The sequence below is a fragment of the Typopeltis vanoorti genome, chromosome 5, assembly GCF_054136105.1.
Source record: "Typopeltis vanoorti isolate ZY-2024b chromosome 5, IOZ_Tvanoo_1.0, whole genome shotgun sequence".
In the NCBI taxonomy this organism is placed as follows: Eukaryota; Metazoa; Arthropoda; class Arachnida; order Uropygi; family Thelyphonidae; genus Typopeltis; species Typopeltis vanoorti.
Window position 1 is genome coordinate 56,260,648 of NC_143553.1, and position 19,674 is coordinate 56,280,321.

Here is a 19,674-nt window from a genome sequence, read left to right on the forward strand (position 1 = left end):
GAAATGTAATATTGCTTATCTTTTTATGTATATATATATGTGTGTGTGTGTGTGTGTGTACTCGAGATGATGACCTTAATATGAAGGTTGAAATGTCGGGAAATTAAAGTAATTATTCCTAACATGGATGCAGTCTTCATAATTTTATGGAAATGAATTCTGATCACCATGTAACAGTAAAGGAAAGGATTGCCAAAATGAAAGTTTCTCCATTTGGGTATTAAGATTGTCATGTTTACTGATAACTAGCATTAGCTAGCATTGTATAAACAGGAGATCTACTCGCATACAGCACCCATCTCTAGACAAATACAATGGAGAGGTTTGGCGAATCTCAAGTGGTTGCACTAGATATCTCCAAAGCCTTTGACTGGGTCTGGCACAAAGACCTACTAGGCAAACTACCATCATTCGGTCTGACCCAGGACTTCTGTAGCTGGATTGCCAGCTTTCTGTCTGGGCACACACTGCGTGTGATGGTGGAGGGCTCCCTATCCTCTCATTACTCAATTAATGCTGGGGTCCCACAAGGTTCTGTCCTCTCACCAACCCTCTTCCTGCTATATATCAATGACCTACTGCAATTGACCTCCAACCCAATGCACAGTTTTGCAGACAACAGCACACTACACTCCTCGCTTGCATTTGATAAGCCTTACCCTTCACAACTCACCTCAACCTACAGAACATCAACCACCACTACCACCACCCTCAACTCCGATCTCCAAGCCATCCTACAGTGGGGTTCGGATAACCTCATAAATTTCAACGCCAATACCCAGTTCTGTACTATTTCCCATAAAAAAAGAACCATTTTTTCCCAGTATCTTTTTTGACGATACCCAAATTTCCAGACAGTTTGAGATCTCACTTCTTGGAATCACCCTCACATCAAACTTCTCCTGGCATAAACATATCACAACCATTGCATCCTCAGCCTCAAAAAAACTAGGATTTCTCTTTTGCTCAAGACGTTACTTCACCCCTGAACAGCTACTAATATTATACAAATCACAAATCCACCCAGCTATTGAATACTACTCCCACATATGTGATGGAGCGGGGCCCCTAAAAGCTCTCAAAATGCTCGACTCAATACAGAGGAGAGCAATTAGACTTATCAATGATCCATCCCTTACCAACTCTCCCCCTACTTTCACACAGACGGTCTCTGCAGTATGTATATTCTACAAATATTTTCATGGGAAATGCTCATCCGAAATAACATCAATAATTTCTCCGCTCAGTACAAAGCTCATTGGAACACATGCAGCTACTGCACAACATCCCTTCACAGTACACCTAGAAACAAACAGAACAAGTTTCTTTTCCTTCTCCTTCATCCCTGCAACTGCTGCACTGTGGAACAGTCTCCCACCTGCTGTGTTTCCCAATGAATACAATTTAAAGTCATTCAAATCAAATGTAAACAAATTCCTCCTTTCCTAACCCACTACCCATACACGGTATTAATGTACTATAGGTTGGCCAACCAACTTCCTGTGTATGGGCTCAACATAAAAAAATAAATAAATAACACTTTTCTCTTTACTAGAACTTTATTTTTAACAACTGATGGTAGTGCAAGATAAGTTTAGCATGCAGCTTATCTCATTGATTGATACACTATCATCACTAAATTTAATAATTTTAATTGTTTATCTCATGTAATAGGGTTACAAGTCTTCTTTTCACTGGAAGCAATATTGTAAACAAACCGTCCACAAAAACTGTGCAGCTGTGTTGTGTCACTAAAGCTGTCATATGAGCAAATTCATCATTGTATAAACGGTTGTCATTGAAAGCCATCATATGAGCAGATTGTTATAAAGTGATTGCAAAGCAAGGTCTTACTATAATGTCCAATACCTAAGCTTGTCAACAAGATTCTTGAATATGAATACTAAACAGTTCTATTGAATTTTCTACATCAACTATTTTATCAGCAGCTTTCTCCAATAAAGTTATTCTTCTGTAGTTATTTTTTTTTTCTGCTGGCCACATAATGTAAATGAGATTCCTTTGTTTAACTGCTCTATTCTAATTTGTTTCCTTTGTTTAACTGCTCTATTCTATTCTAACTTTATATATATTCATGCTTTGTTTAACTGCTCTATTCAAATATATCATACTTTCTCCTATAATGTGTTTGTAATGCACAGATTTGTTCATAAGTGCTAACTATGCTTTGCACTAGTGACATTAGGTGAATGTGATGCTACCTGATTGGTAGTAACTCTTGAAGGAACACACATCTTAACTCCCCCCCCCCTCCCAAGTACATTACATATATCCACATCATTGCCCTATGAGTGTGTATCGCACTGTTCTCCTGAATTTGTGTGCTTTACTTGATAAAAAGTGTATAATACAGCATCCCAAACAAAAGTGTCTTGATTATAAGAATCCAACTAGTTAATGAAAAAGTAAAACCCTAAATCTTGAGAATAAGCTTGAAATAATAACACTTTTTGAAAGAAATGAGAGACCATATGATCACAGAGCAATAGGCCTACAGGATTTCACGTTGCACACTATCAGAGACAGTGCTGCAAAAATAAAAGAAATTTGTTTAGCAGGAACAACTGCAAATGTTGCAAAGTCAATTAGAACATCTCCTGAAGAAATGCAGTATTTACTGTATTTATTTATTAGGAATTAAAGATGTTTAAAACTAGTAGCTTTTATTATTATTATTATAGTGTACTTATATGACTATACGGGTTTTAGTGTTCCGCCAACTACCTATTTCCGTTATCTATTTGTCCCATAAGCCCTGTCATTTTCATTGCACGAAATTCTGTGGTGCAGTGATTTTTGGGAATACATGTTACAGCAGAGATGACAGTATCTCTTTCCTTATAATGTCACTTTCCTAACTGTGCTTGCATTTTATATTCTTCAGTTTCTGCAGATGCTTTCTACCTTCCCTTTTATTGTCCTTCCATTATTTTATTTATTTATTTTTTTTGTAAGTCATACTTTATACCTTTATTCATGTGTTTCAGCATTACTTATTATTTTTTTACCTTTAGGAATACAATTCCTCACTGTTGATTCTAAATACTGCATAACTACTTTTCCAGCTCTATAATTTCTTTTCTTTTAAGATTTTCAACTATTCTATTTTCAAAGGCTTTATTCAAAGTCACGATTTTCCATCATATAATTTTGCACTGGAGGCATACTGATATCTTCACAGTCATATTATTTCATTTTGTTGTAGTCCAGAACTCTCAGTCCTTTTACATTTTGTTGAACATATTTATTTCTCTCAGAAAGTCCAGAAATTTACTCTCTTTCCTATTATGTAGTATTGGCACAATTGAAATCTGCTCCCCCCCCCTCCCAATTACGCTGATTGTTCTTGGATTCATCAAGATAGTTTACTTATACATTTTGCTGTCTCATTCCATTAAATATTTTGTCCTGCTTACCTCTACTTCTTGCTGCATACTTTCAAATCCATCCTCTCCTTTTTTCTATCATGCTTCTCTACTCTGTGAAGACTTAATATTTTGCTACCATTAGCAGTACTACTTGTTTATCCATCATGTCCATTCCTGAATGTACTATATCCTTCTTATTCTATTCTCTTTACTATTCTATTGTATTCTCTATATAACTCTATATTCACTTACCATGTGTTGGTAATATCAATAATTTATGAACAAATGAAATCTTCTACACCCATAAACTTTTTCATTGTTACTGTGTCAGACCCAGTGGCATATTTAGGTATAGGCCGTATAGGCTTGGGTGGCAAAAATTTCCAGGCTCTCATTTTTGTAATTATAACATGTTCCTTATATGCAGTATCTACTCACAAGTAGAGAAATATTTTTCTTTTCCTCATTGTAAGTTTAGTCTGCAATCATATTGGCATGTAATCAGATTCTGCATAACTATACAGACTGAGACATGTGCACTGAAAGCTTCTGTATTGTTGTCAGTAATTTGACACAAAGGCAATAAGAATTAGTGAATTTGATCCCTTTCTTGCTGAGCACATTGCAAAAAGTGGGGAAAAAAGGAAAGGTTTCGTTTCCTATCTTTCCTTTGCCACGTATGAGGAATTTATTAAAATAATGGGCAAGAAAGTAATCAGAATTTATTGTGGAAGAACTTAAAATAGCTAACTACTATTCCATAAGCCTTTGAAAATAGAATAGTTGAAAATCTTAACAGACATATGATAATGCTAGTAACATGTCAGGCAAGTACACAGGACTGCAAGCAAGAATTCTTGAAATAAATCCATTGGCAGAATTCACACCATGCGCTGGACATTCTCTGTCTCTAATTGGTACTTGCACTGCCGAATCCTGTCCATACTCTTCCGCATTTTTTGATGTCCTTCAGAAACTGTACATATTTTTCACATCTTCAACACATTGGCAGAGTGTTCTAAGAAAGCACCTGGAAACTTCTGCAAAAGTAATCAAACGTCCTTCGCCTACTCGTTGGTCAGCTCGTGATGATGCCTGTCAGAGTCTTCATGAAGAATGGATGGAAATAATTTCCACTTTGTCTGAAATTGAAAATGACACCACAGAAGAAAGTTATGAGATGTGAAGCAAGTGGGATTCAACAGTAACTTCACTCCATGGAGGTTGGGATCATAACCTGCCTATGGGTAGGTCATGAGGGGCGGGAAATACCCAAACATGCCACTGGTCAGACCACCAACCTAATTATTAGAGATCTGTAGGAGCTAAAAAAAAGTTGATTCTATGTTTGGTCCATTCCTCTTATTTCTTTTGGTATTTGTATATAAAGGATGTATGTATTGTCAGAACACACAGTCTTGTACCCAGTTTCAGCAATCCATCTTGCTCTGCTATCATCATCCCTTAAATTTTCTCCCATAACAACTTTACTATCTCTTGTTATATTCCTCCATATGGTAGGTAGTAGCTCTCTTTCTATCTCTCTCTCAAAATACACATGGATCCTTTCTTCCATTACATACATCCCAAACATCCATGTATTCCAAGTCTCTCTTCCCACACATTCTGGCTATCGTATCATTTGTACTTTTTTTCCCTCAGACCTAGGAAGTGAATTTTCATGGAAGAGCTTCAATCTATAAAATTGTTAGCAGCAGTAAATACATTTTATAGATTAACATGGAGCAAGTCACAATAGTCCAAGTTTTTTGGTCCTTTGAGGTAGGGGAAACAAACAAAATCCTACCATTTTTCTTTTCTGCTATATCATCCATTGCACACGTCATATATAATTTGAATCATTGAATCACTGTACAAAATTTTCTTTACTATGTCACATTGCATAATTTTATCCTCTACATTTATACTGGATACTCCTTCATCCACCACAATTTTATTCCTGCTCATTACTTTCCTTCTTCCACTCCTTACTGCTTACACTTTTCAGTTTCCCCCATTTCATGTTTGAAGAGCTAGAGAATTATAACCTTGCTGTATTTTTCTGTTACCCCTTGATTTCACTCTCCAGTTATATTTTATTATTATTATTATTATTATTTGATACCTCCAGGGAGTCCAAGAACTCATCAAGAGAGGGCACCTGCTCTACAATCTCCACCATTCAATCACCATCTGACCACAACCACACCAATGCCATCTACTGCTGACCACCACTGGTATTTCCACAGAAATCACAACATCCATGCCAACAGCGGGATTTGAGCCCTCAACCTTTTGTCTGGAGAACAGATACGCTAACCACTCGGCCAACCAGGCTGGCCAAGGCATTATTATTATTCATCAGGCATTATTTAATACTGTCATTGAGCTTCCTGAGCTCACTAACTTCAAACTTGTATTTACTTTGAGTTTCTTATTCATGTTCCTTCTCTATCTCTGCTCTTATTTTATACTTTCATTTGATATGCTCACATCTCCAAACTTACATTTGTGTGCACAGTTTTCTGCTGCTTCTGCCATAAGTTCACCACGCACGCACGCATCACCCACCCACCCACCCACCCTTCAAGGAGTATATAGGACAAATCCAGTACTCGAGAAATCTTAAATGCATCTTTCTCTCTCTTTCTCTTTGAAAGTGCTGAAGGAGTCAAGGATGAAGATATTGACAGAGATAATACTTGAAAAATATTGCTTTGTTTTTCCTAGAGTAAATTAATTTTAAAGACATTATAACAAGTTTAGAAAAGCTATCATTGGCAATGAAAGTTAATATTATATTTAAACTCCATATTTAATTAAATATTGATTGATATTTAGCATTTGCATAAAAATAAAAAAAAAATCAGTTAACGCCTTTTTATTCCCGCATATACAGGGAGTAGATGAGGCCATTTTTTTTGCATATGCATATTAAATATAAATACAGAGCCTTTATTTCTTGTGATCTTGTTTGAGTATTGAAGGATGTGTCACCCATGTTATCAATTTATTATTATTGTTATTATTATTACATAACACCTCCAGGGAGTCCAAAGACTCATTGAGGGAAGACATCTATTCTACAACTCTGTCACCACCACTCAAATCCACCAACTACAACTACACCACTGCCATCTATCACCCACCACCACCACTAGTATTTCCACAATCACAACCATCCATGCCCATGATGGGATTCAAACTCACAGCCTTTTGACTGGAGAGCAGATATTATTATTATTATTACTCAAGACCCTATGGAGTCAAAGGCTCATCTAGGAGGTCCTTTTATCATTCACACACAGCTCATCATACCATGCTTTAAACACACTCCAATCCTCAGCAGACATCACACTCTCAGGCAAGGCATTCCAATCATTCATAACTCTGCATGAAAAAAACCTACTTGTCACTCCCCTACTCTCACTCTCTTTATACAGTTTCCAGTAATGACCTCTGGTTCTCCCATGATCTCCCACTATTTTCTGTAGAACCTCTCCATCATTGATCCTGTAACAACCCCTTACTAACTTGTAGGTTTCTATAATATCTCTCCTCTTTGTCCTGTCTACCAGACTCTGCAAGATGCATCTCCTCAATCTTTCCTCATACTTGACATTCCAGAGGTTAGAAACTACCTTAATCAGTTGACTCTGGACCCTTTTCAACATCTCTTCGTCCTTCTGCAAACCAGGTGATCAAATCGGGGCACAATAGTCCACATGTGGCCTAATCAAAGCCTTATACAATGGAACAAGAATCTCCACAAGTCAGTGTCCTCCGCATCATTCCCAGAATCATTTGGGTTGTCCTCACAATTTTGGCTATGTGTCCCCTAAACTTCAGATTCCTATCCACCATCACCCCCAGATCTCCCATTCCTCCACCCTCGACAACATATCCTCACCAAGCATAAATCCTGCATCCCATTTTTGTTTTCCAAATTTTAAAACCCCACACTTTGCAATATTGAATTCACATCCCCATGCCCAATCACTCAATTTATTCAGGTCCTCCTGGAAGGCCACAACATCTTCTCTACTCTTCATGGTTCGTCCCAACTCTGTATCACCTGCAAACAACTGAATATCTCCATCCAAATCTTCACCAATATACAAGCCAAACAGCAATGGCCCCAAAACAGACCCCTGAGGCACACCACTAGTAACTTTCCTTTTCCTGGATATTGCTCCCCCATACATAACCTATTAACACCCATCAGATAGCCAGTCTCCAATCCAATGCACCAATCTAATATCCAACCCCATCCACTCCAGTTTGACTATCAACTTTTCATGCGGTAATCTATCAAAAGCCTTTCCAAATTTTAAGTATATTACTGTGTATCCTTCTCCTCTGTCCATGGAAGCAGTCACCTTATTGTAATAAGTAAGTAGATTACTAAAATATGACCTCTCTTTAGCAAATCCATGCTGTCCATCAAAGATAATACCGTTGTTCTCAACTGAATTCTGGATCCTAGTTCTCACAAGCTTCTCCAACAATTTAACTACAACAGCTGACACACAGATATTCCTATAGTTTGATGCTTGAGTTCGATCACATCTTTTATGAAGTGGCACAATCTTGTCCTCCTTCCACTCCTTAGGAACTTGACTGAGTGCAAGACTCATATTAAAAAAATATGTCAAGGCCGGTGTCAACTCCCTGGCACATTCCTTCAGAATACATGTTGATATATTATCAAGTCCCACAGCCTTATTTAAATCTAGTTTGCTCAACTCCCCATACACCTCTTGCTCACTTACAGTCAGTCTCTCTTCCCCATCATCAACTGCTCTCAATCTCTCCATGAAGTCACATTCACAAGATTGAAAGACCTTTATGAACTGCTCATTAAGTATCTCCACCTCACCTTCTGCAACAGCTGTCTTGATACCATTTTCACCAATCAATTCATCCTTCCATAATCATTCTTTCTTTTGCTGGTTACATATTGAAAGAACTCCTTAGGATTCTTTTTGACTTCATTAGCTAACTGCTGTTCATTCCTCTCTTTAGCTATCCTCACCAACCAAGTCTTGCCTTGCCTGGTCTTTGTAGTCCTCATGGAATTGGTTATTTCCACTTCTCTTATGCTGCCTCCATAATGCCCTTTTTCTATGTATCGCATGTTTAATCTCTTTATTCATCCATTTCACACCTACCTTATTTAATCTTCTCACCCTTTGAATACATTTAGACATTGCATCTACTAGATAGGTTTTGAAAATCCCCCCAAGCTGCACTGATCTCTTTTCCAGCTAACTCCTCATTCCATGCTACACTTGCAAGCTGTCTCCTGAGCTCTTCATAATCACCCCCCCCCCTTTGTAGTTCCACATATACCCTTTTCTTACAGAGGTCCTCACACTGCTGGCAACCACCTAGATAATCACCTCATGGTCACTTTCACCAAATGGTGGGTGATTTGACACTTCATTTATAATTACATCCTCTGATGAGATGACCAAATCCAAGACTCTCAATCCTCGTATGCCCTCTGTTACATACTGTCTGAGGTAGTTATCCCTCAAAAACTCAAGAAACTCATTTCTTTACTTCCAGTTGCTATCTCATCATTCCAGTCTATATTGCCATAATTAAAATTGCCCATAATGATCACTCTTTTCTTATTTGCTTGGCTAATTTGATTATACATTTCATAGTCACTACCATCCACATTACCTGGCCTATAACAACATCCCACCAAGTGTTTCATTCCATTCACCTCTATCTCACACCATACTGCCTCAAAACCACTGGCACTATTTCCCTCTTGCATCTCTACTTTGTATAGACATAACTCTTTCTCTATCATCAATAGCAATCCTCCTCCCTTTTTACCCTTTCTATCTTCACGAAACACATCATATCCTTCTATCTCTTTTCCTGTCAGAATGTCGTCCTCATCTAACCATGTCTCACTTATTCCAACAATTCTTGGGTGAGCAGATTCAATTAGTGCAACCATTTCATCTGCCTTATTTCTTACACTTCTAGCATGTGTATACAAACACAACAGCTCATTCCTGGATCTACAGCTAGTTCCACTGATGCCACTCATTCGATGTGATCTCTCCATGCTCGACTGGGGCCATTTCCCTTTCTGCTTATTCATTCTAGAACCCTTTGCAATTCCATCTGTTTCCTCTTGATCCCAGGTCATCTCATTCCTTTCCTGTCTACACATGCTCTGACATCCTCTTAGAGCATCCACCTTTCTCACGCTGTGTACCCCTGTCCACCCTGAACCTCCCCGTTTCCCTGTTCATCTTGCACACCCATTCTCTCATTTTCCATACTCATGCCACTTACATCCTCATTCATAACCACCTCTTCAATCTCTCCTGTTGTACTCTCCTGCTCTTCCACATCACTTCTCACTTGATCTGATTCATTTTCTGTACTCACTTCTCTACCTTCCAGGAGCAGTCTCTCCAAGTGACTCACACCATAATCACTCAAATGCAGTCCATCTCTCCCATACAGTTCACTTCATCCTTCAAACTCATTCCACACATTAACAAACTGTACTCCCCTCTCCTCACACATTTCAGCCAATATATCATTCATAATCCTTGCTCTCCACCTCATCTCACCACAGTCATACCTTGGCAACATGCTTACTACCCTTCCTGTCACACTATTTTCTTTTATCCATCTAAGCAGCCCCCTGATATCCATTCTGACGTGCTCTCTTTGTCCTCTGTCATATCATTCGTACCTATTAAAACCATTCCTTTGCTCGCTTGCACCCCTCATAGCCAATGCCTCAATCACTCTACTAATTTTACTGCCTGGAAAACATACCTTGTGCATCCTCTCATCCAGATAGGCTAACCACTCGGCCAAACCAGGCTGGCAAATAGCGTGCACATTATAGAACAGTATTTGAAAACTGTACAAAACTAATTATTAAAAGTTTTTAAAGAAAAGTTTTAATCTGCATGTTAGCAAAACAGCTTTAATGGCATATCACAACAAAAATAAAATATTTTTAATCCAATATTTTGCCTACAGTAATTGATATTGTGCTTTGTTAATCTAAGGTTAATCGAAGAATCAAAATGGAGAAAAACCATTATCCTAAAAAGACTCCATTTCAAAAGTTAAAGGTTATTCTGGGAATCAGCACATTCTCTACAGAGTTATCCTAATATAAACAAATTTGGATGTAAAAAAACTGCCACTATGAGAGACTTATTTTCCATTAAAAAAAAAAAAACTGCTGACTGCACCTGGAGAGCAGCATTATCAGAATATTTCAATACTTGCTTGAAATTTTTCTTCTTATTCAATTATGCTTTATTTGCTTTCTGTTATTATTAATTTTGAAAATTTCTCATTTACCATGGGTGAAATATTGGCTTAAAATGTTTTTAAAATGGTTCTGCTAATGTACAACCAGCACATTAGTTAAAATGTACACACTCTGTGAGTGAGCAAGCAGTTTTTCTCTTTTTAATTAAGAATTTTGGTGTGTCAGATATTGGTAATGATGCTTTGTCACTGACTGGATAATTTTTTGTTGCAGAAGAAGCAAGTGTAAATACTTCAAAATTATGTTTTATTATTCTCACATGCATTGCTGAGGTAAGTTCCTGTATAATTATTGTTATTATGTTAGTAAATTATTGATAAAGTTCATATAATTGCCATTTAATAATGCAAATAAGAGATTCTGAAAACTCACTAAGAGCTAAAGAACCACTTGAATGACAATAACAAAGTAGCTGTTGGATAGCTATGATTTAACTTCACAGGAAATGAAGAGGAGACTTAAAGTTTCTGTTAATTCAGGGGATATATACTTTTATTTGTCCAGCATTAGTTACTAGTTGGCCATTAAATGCATGGAGTGGCATGCAAAAGACTACTTGGTATCTGGAGAAAGAGAGATCCCGATTTACCTTTAGAGGTCCTGGTTTATGTTTCCTTTAAACTGCCATCCTATTACTGTTATATTTGGCAACATGCTAAAGAAATGAAAGTCCACAGATAACAATCAGCCTGTGATTGATATGACCAAGGTAATAGGTCTTAGATACCAGAGCTGACACAGAAACTGATTTTCCTTGAAAAAGGTAGTTACCTTATCTTATCAATACACTTTGGAGATGCAGTCTTATCCCTGTTTTCACAATAAGTAAAGAGCTGCATACCATAAATTTTAATGCAAGAAATGTGTCATCAGTTTAGCAGCATGGGCTGAGGTATACAGAACCTGAACTTGTGTATCTTAGCCACTTTTCTCCCTTTTCCACCTATCGTCTAAACTTTGTATCTCATAAATACAAAGTTTAGGTGATTCAGTCCTCATAGGGATCATTTTGTAGGCCCTGTCTCTGTTACTTCTGCCTGTATCCTCTCTACCACTTCCTCTTTTCCAAGGAATCCAGCTAACCAGATCTATGCATAGTAGTCCAGATGTATCAAAGCCTTATAAAGAGGAAAAGTAATGTCCTTATCTCTGCTTGTTAGTATCTTTTCTTCAATATGGATTTAATCCAGTGAGCTGTTGTGGCCATTTGCAACATGCTATCCACACTTAAGCTCTGCATGCAGTCGCCCTCAGATATCACAAAGTGCATAATCTATTTATATAGTAGGATGGTCTGAAAAGTTCTCAGCATCAACCATACATGGCAACACTATCGGCAAGATTTTTTTTTTTTTTCTAAGTTGGTACATCTGTCATAAGCATCAGTGTGAAATTGCAAGTCATTCTATCAAGTAGTTTGTTTTATACAGCTGTCTGAAACAAAAGTGTTTTCTGTATCCCTTGAAATGGATTAAACTGAGTATCGTGTGGTTATAAAATTCTTTCTTAAAGAAGGTTTAACGCCAAAAGAAATTCATTTGAAGTTCATAAAAGTTTATGGGCACTCTTCTCCTTCATTTTCAACAATTAACAAATGAGCTGTCAAGTTTAAACGTGGCCGTATAAGCTTTAAAGGTGATCCACGTGAAGGACGTCCAAAAAGTGTAACAATCATTGATCAAGTGCATGATATGGTATTGGATGACTGGCGAGTCAAAGTGCATGAAATTGCTCAGACTATAGGCATTTCAAAAGAACGTGTAGGATATATTTTGCATTAAGAATTGCAAATGAAAAAGCTTCGCATAAGATGGGTGCCGTGCTTGCTCACAGGATCAAAAACGCACTTGCATTAAAATCTCTGAACGGTGCTTGGAACGTTTTAACAAGAATAAAACTGATTTTATGCATCGCTTTTTTTACTATGGATGAGACTTGGATTTACCATTACATGCCAGAATCCAAACAGCAGTCGAAACAGTGGACAGAAGCCAGTTGTTCAGTGCCAAAGAAGACAAAGTTGGTTCCATCAGCAGGAAAGGTCATATCATTGGTGTTTTGGGATATCTTGAAAAGGGGTAAAACAATAACCGGGGAATATTATTCCAATCTTTTAACTAGACTAGATGAAAAAATTCATGAGAAAAGACTCAGTTTGCAGAAGGAAAAAATCATCTTTCATCAGGACAATGCATCTGCCCACAAAGGTGTTTTGGCAATGGGAAAATTAAGGGATCTCCATTATGAAGTGTTGGAACATCCACCCAGTTCCCAGATTTGGCTCCCTCTGACTTCTAAACTGATTTTTCTTTATCTTTATCTCTTCTTTATCTTTATCTCTTCCCAAAACTGAAACTCTTCTTTGCTAGTCAGCATTTTTCTTCGAATCTAGAGGTGATTACAGCTGTACAGGGGTATTTTGCAGATCTTACTGAGAACCACTACCGGGACTGGATAATGGCACTGGAGCATTGCTGGAATAAATATATTAGTCTTAAGGGAGATTATGTTGAAAAATAAACATAATTTGAAATTATAAATCCGTTTTTCATTGTTAGGCCGAGAACTTTTCAGACCATCCTCGTATTTCATTGTATTAATCTGGCAACTGGTACCTTTCCATATTGCCAGTCTGTTTAAATTATCCTGCACAATATCCACATCACCTTTATTAATTACTGCTCTGACCAGTTTTGCATAATAAACAATTGGATGTTTCTTCTTATTTCTTATATCATTGATCTATTAATTAAATAGCAGCAGCCCAAGATACAGAATCCTTCAACACATTCACTGACTAGTCACTTTTCCTCTCCTTAACTCAACCATTTACCCCCCTCCCCATTTCTCTTTGATTTTGATTTCTGTCCATTCAGCCATCCTCTTGTCCAGATCAGTAGCTTCACCACCATTCTCATTTACCCTATTTTTAGGACCATAAGAAGCACCTTTTTACATAGAAAAATTGACTGAAAATTGGGGTGCATCTTATGGTCCGAAGGTAACATTAAAATATGAATCTTTACACTGTACTGAAGCTGTTAGCGAAGTTCAATTACTGGTGCAATATGTTAATAAAATTAGTAAGTATGCCACTGAAGGTAGGTAGTTATCTCGCTGCATGTGGGTGAATCACCAATTTAGAGCGTCAGTAGCCATTTGTGTGTAAACATATGCACTTTTGTACGGTTCATTTGAATTATTTATTAGTCGTTAAAATTTTTATCTTAAAATTAGAAAAAAATGAGTGTAAAACAAAAAAGACTTTCATATAATGTGAGGTATAAATTAAATGTGATAAATTATGCAGAAAGACATTTTTCTCCACTGCCAACAAAAAATATGGTTCATGAGGGGAGAAAACAAGAACAATTAAAATTGCTATGTAAACAGAAGAAAACATTTCATTCGCACCTAGAAAAATGGCCAGAATTAGAAGTACAAATGAAAAATTGGGTAACAAATCATTGAAACATGGGAATATCTGTTTCTACAAAAATTATAATTTTTGAAGCGACACAGTAGGCAACTACTAATAGAATTTTAGATTTTATCAGATAAATCAATTTCATAAATCTAAAGCACCATCTTGGTGCTTTAGATTTATGAAAAGACATGGATTATGCATCGACATCATCAAATTCCTGACATGTACTCTCAAGGAGTTTACAGGATATGATAGTACTACATGAAAAATTTACATCATTACTAACTTCCTATCTACAATTTTCCTCAAAATTAGTCTATTACTCGTCAAGACTCCAATATTATCATTATCAGATCTTATATTTCTATCATCTAAGGCACATTGTACCGTATCAATCCACCTATATCTTGGTCTTACTCTGGGTCATTTTCCTGCCAACCTGGCAGAGGACACTTGTTTTGCTAATCTTTCCTTGCCCATTCTGTTTAAGTGACCATACCACCTGAGATTAGTTCTGCTAATGCATTCCTGGATGCCGATAATGTCAAGTTCTTTCCTAATATTCTTGTTTTTAATATGATATTGCCACTGATGCCATCTGTTCATGCCTCTAATCTTTCTCAGGACTCTCATATCTGCGGTCTCTAGTCTTTGGTCAAGTGATTTACTTCTGACCCAGCTCTCAGATCCATAAGTTAAAACTGGTTTGAACACTGTCTTGTATACGGCTAATTTAGTGTTCCGGCTAATTTCTCTCATATTCCATATGAATTTATTCAATTGACTTATATGAGCTTTGTTGATTTTGTTGTCTATTTTCATATTTAATTTACCATCTTCACTAAAAATCGTGCCAAAGTAGCTGAAATGTTTTACTTGTTCCACAGGTTCCCCGTTCACAACACAGTTGACATTTTCAACAATTCTACCTATTTTCATTGTCTTTGTCTTTTTAATGCTGACCTTCATACCATATCTATTACAACAGTTATTCAATTTAGTCAGGGAATTTTGCAAACTTGTAGTGGATTTATTCACAAGTATAACATCGTCCGCATAAAGCAAAGAGCTGACATTAACATCTCCAATTCTGATATCATGTTTAATACCACTTTCCTTCATAATGTGATCCATATAGATAATGAATAACAGGGGGGATAATGTACATCCTTGTCTCACACCAGATTTAACATTAAACCATCTTCTTGTACATCCTTCAATTCTAACTGCCGACTTACAACTCAAATACAGACTAAGTATTGCTTGATATAATGTCCCATTTACACCATATAACTGTAACGCATTGAATAGCTTCTCTCTTGGCACCTTGTCATATGCCTTTTTCAGATCAACAAAACTTAAATACAGATCTTTGTTATATTCCCATGTTTTCTCGACTATTTGTCGTAAAGTGAAGATCTGATCCTGACAGCCTCTATTTGGCCTGAATCCAGCTTGTTCTTCACCAAGCTTTTCTTCCACAATTCTTCTCAACCGTTTCTCAAGTATACTTGCATAGATCTTGGCAGGAACACTCAGTGGGGAAATACCTCTGTAATTCTCACATTCAGTTTTATTTCCCTTTTTATATATGGGAACTATAGACCTCTACTACAATAATCGGGAATTCGTCCCTCTGTCCAGGCTTTTTGAACTATGCAGTGCAGCCACCGTAAGACTTTTATATCACCATACTTCAGCATTTCCGAATATAATCTACTCCTGTTGCCTTTCCACATTTCAAGCCTTTGATGGCTTTTTCTACTTCAAGTGTGGATATGTATTTCTGACTGTATGCCTGTTGATTATTTTTTACCACTGTGCTATCACTGCTTGTTTCATTTAGCAATTTTTCGAAGTAATTACTCCATACTTCAAGGATATCTTTTTCTCCTGTTTTCATGTCACCTTTATCATCTCTAACTCCTTTTACAGCACTCTTTTCTCCATTTCGAAGCTTCTTCAATAACCTCCAGAATATCTTACCACCTTCTTGATATTTATTTTCTATGTTCTTGCCAAAGTCCTCCCATGACTTTCGTTTAGCTAGTTTTATACAATGTTTTGCTTTCTTACATTTGTCTCTGTATTCTCTAAGAGCAAAAGCTGACTTATTTGCCAGAAACTTTTGATATGATTTCTTCTTTTCCTTCACTGCCTCTTTAACTTCCTGTGTCCACCATGGAGTTCTGATTTTTCTATCCTTACAGACAACCTTACCACATGCGTCTCTGGCTGAATCAATCAGGGTTTTCTTCAAAGCTTGCCACTGAATCTCCAAGGTTTGGTTCCTGTTTTCAAACTCTTTCATTTTTTCTTCAATAATCTTTGTGTATGTTAGTCTACAGTTCACATCTGAGAGCTGCTCAACTTTTATTCGCTTTAAAACTTTCTTACATGTAATTCTTTTCAATATGAAATTCAATTTTATCCTGCTCAAGACTAAATAGTGATCGCTTCCAATTTCAAATCCTCTGTACACTCTGGTGTCCTGCACCAGGGAGAAAACATCACTATCAACAATAACATTGTTAGTGAGACTTTTCTTATTCCTTGCCTCTTCTCTCCATGTGAATTTGTGCACATTTTTATGTTGGAACATGGTGTTATAATAACCAATCCAAGTTCTGAGCAAAATTCAACAGGTATTTGCTATTATTAATAACTTTGCTCTTTTTCTCCGAATTTTCCCAAAATATTTTTGTATGTCTGACAATCATTTCCTACTCTGCTATTTAGATCCCCAACAAGGACCAACTTTTCCATTTGCATCGTGTTAGTTGCTTTTTCAAAAAATTCCTCCACTTCTACCTTACTAGAACCTTCTGTGGGAGGACCATAGGCACAAATAAGTCTCATTGTCCAATTCCCCATTCTGATATTTGCCCTCATCACTCTACTTGAGATTGCCTGCCATTCAAGAAGATTAGACTCGTATTCTGTGTTGAATAATATGGCTACTCCTTCTTTTCCTTGATTGTCATTGCCTGAATATAACATTTTGTATTTATTGCTTAGAAAGATCTCACCAGTTGTTGTCTTTTTTGTTTCAATCACCCCTATTATGTTGATCTGGTACTTATCTAATTCCTCCTTCTTTTCCTTGATTGTCATTGCTTGAATATAACATTTTGTATGTATTGCTCAGAAAGATCTTACCAGTTTTTGTCTTTTTTGTTTCAGTCACCCCTATTATGTCGATCTGGTACTTATCTAATTCCTCAGCTAGCTCCATTTCTTTGCCATTCAGCTTCTTATGTTGATAGTGCCGAGCTTTAACTCTGGTGATGTTGAGTTGGGGTGTGTTTTCAGATTTGTTCCAGTAACTGACTTTTTGCTGTTCACCCTGGTTCCCTAGCGAAAACAATGGGAGCCTTGTTTAACGGGCGACTCTCCAGCTGGCATGAAGTTTTGTCATGTTGTACCATTATTTTTTAATTTGGTTTAACCAATAAGAATACAATTTGGTTGGCTAAATCCCAAATTGCCAGCCCATCCTCGTTCATTCAGTATCCAGGTAGATACCCAGCAGGGTGCACCATGAGAAGGTGAGGATTGGACATTAGGTCAGAAGCCCTGGTCGGTTCTCTGCATTCCTTTCAAGGCTAACTGGAGGTCTCCTCTCGGTTATACAGCTTTGACCCTTAAGCACCCCCACGGGTTATGCATGCATACAGAAACCACTCTAGCCCAAAAAATGCTGGCTGACTATGAAGCTAAAATTATAGAATTCCATAGATTTGTCATATCAGCAAAAAAGAAATTTAACTTTGAGCGTAATCAAATTGTGAACGTGGATAAAGTGCCTCTAACTTTTGATGTTTCTTCAAATCGGACAGTAGATTCAAAAGGCACCAAATCAGTAGTGATCAAAACAACAGCTCACGAAAAAACTCGCTACACTGTAGTTTTAGCTTGTTGCACGGATGGAACAAAACTACCCCAATGTTAATATTCAAGAGAAAAACATTACCGAGAGATGAAATTTCTCGTGGCATTATTATCCACGTTCAAGATAAAAGTGAATGGACGAAACAGGAATGAAATTATGGATACAAAAGATATGGGCAAAATGTACAGGTGCATTGTTTAAAAATCCTGCGATGTTGTCATGGAATCAATTCAGAGCGCATTAAACAGAATCAACCAAGAAGCTTCTAAAAGAAATGAATATAGAATTAGCTGTCATTACTGGAGGCCTTACAAGTCGATTACAACCCTTGGATGGATCTATTAATAAACCATTCAAAAATTTTATGCTGGAAGAGTGGAACAAATGGATGGCAAAGCCAAATCACGATGTTACAGCAACAGGATGTATGAAACTGCCAACAATTTCAGAAGTATGTACCTGGGTGATAAATTCATGGGAAGCTGTGAAAGAAGAGACAATTATAAAGTCATTTAAGAAATGTGCGATAAGTAATGCGATTGATGGTACTGAAGATTACGCAGTTTTTGAAGGAAGTGACAACAATAGTTCAGACCTAAGTCATACAAACGGTGACATTAATGAGACAAGTGATAGTACCGAGAGAGAAGATGAACTGAATATTGCTAATACAAATGATTGTAACAATAAATAAAAATTAAGTAAGAATTTGTAAATATCTTTATATAATAAAATATTTTTTTCTAAAAATTGTCTCATAAATTTGGGGTGCATCTTATTGTCCAAAAAATATACGGTACTTGTTGCAATAATATGATTAATTTCAGTTAGGATGCCAAACTTTATTAAATTTAATCCAGCCAGTGCAGAGGTCTAATATGCATATTATTATCACAATCATTATCAGAGTCCAATGAGTCAAGGACTTATTGAAGGAAGCCATACCTCACCCACACCAGCTGTCACCTTTTCTTAAAATCATTCAAACTGGATGCATTCACCACTTCAATAAGTTGTTCCACTCACTGCACTTTGAGAGAAATCTACATAACCCCACCTTCCACGTAATGTAAAATTCCATTAACGATATCCTAATAACTTCAGAAGTTTATAAGGCTCATAATGACCCTCTTTCTCCTATTTACCAGTGTCTGATGCACACATACTCTCAGTCTATCGTCATAATCATTATCAGAGTCCAATGAGTCAAAGACTTATTGAAGGAAGCCATACCTTACCCACACCAGCTGTCACCTTTTCTTAAAATCGTTCAAACTGGATGCATTCACCACTTCAATAAGTTGTTCCACTCACTGCACTGTGAGAGAAATCTACATAACCCCACCTTCCACATAACGTAAAATTCCATCAACGATATCCTAATAACTTCAAAAGTTTATAAGGCTCATAATGACCCTCTTTCTCCTATTTACCAGTGTCTGATGCGCACATATTCTCAGTCTATCCTCATAATCCTGATATTATTTTTATAACTCCTTTTTGCTCCCTCTCCACGACTTTATTCCCTTGGAACACAGGAGACCATATCTGCACACAGTAGTATCAAGATCTTGTAAAGAAGAAAATGACCTCCTTATCCTTACATTTCAGCTTTGCAATTATTTACAATTTTTGCAGT

At 36.9% G+C, this 19,674-nt stretch overlaps 1 protein-coding gene across 5 annotated transcripts in view; it reads left to right on the forward strand.

The window, feature by feature from the left end:
* LOC150106430 (armadillo-like helical domain-containing protein 3) overlaps window positions 1–19,674 on the forward strand; it is a 352,469-nt gene that overhangs the window by 194,768 nt on the left and 138,027 nt on the right. For all 5 annotated transcript variants that reach the window (XM_090392440.1, XM_090392443.1, XM_090392441.1 and 2 more), the window contains one exon: window positions 10,930–10,988. In XM_090392440.1, coding sequence (XP_090248566.1) covers window positions 10,930–10,988 — 59 coding nt within the window. The remainder of the gene's footprint in view (window positions 1–10,929; window positions 10,989–19,674) is intronic.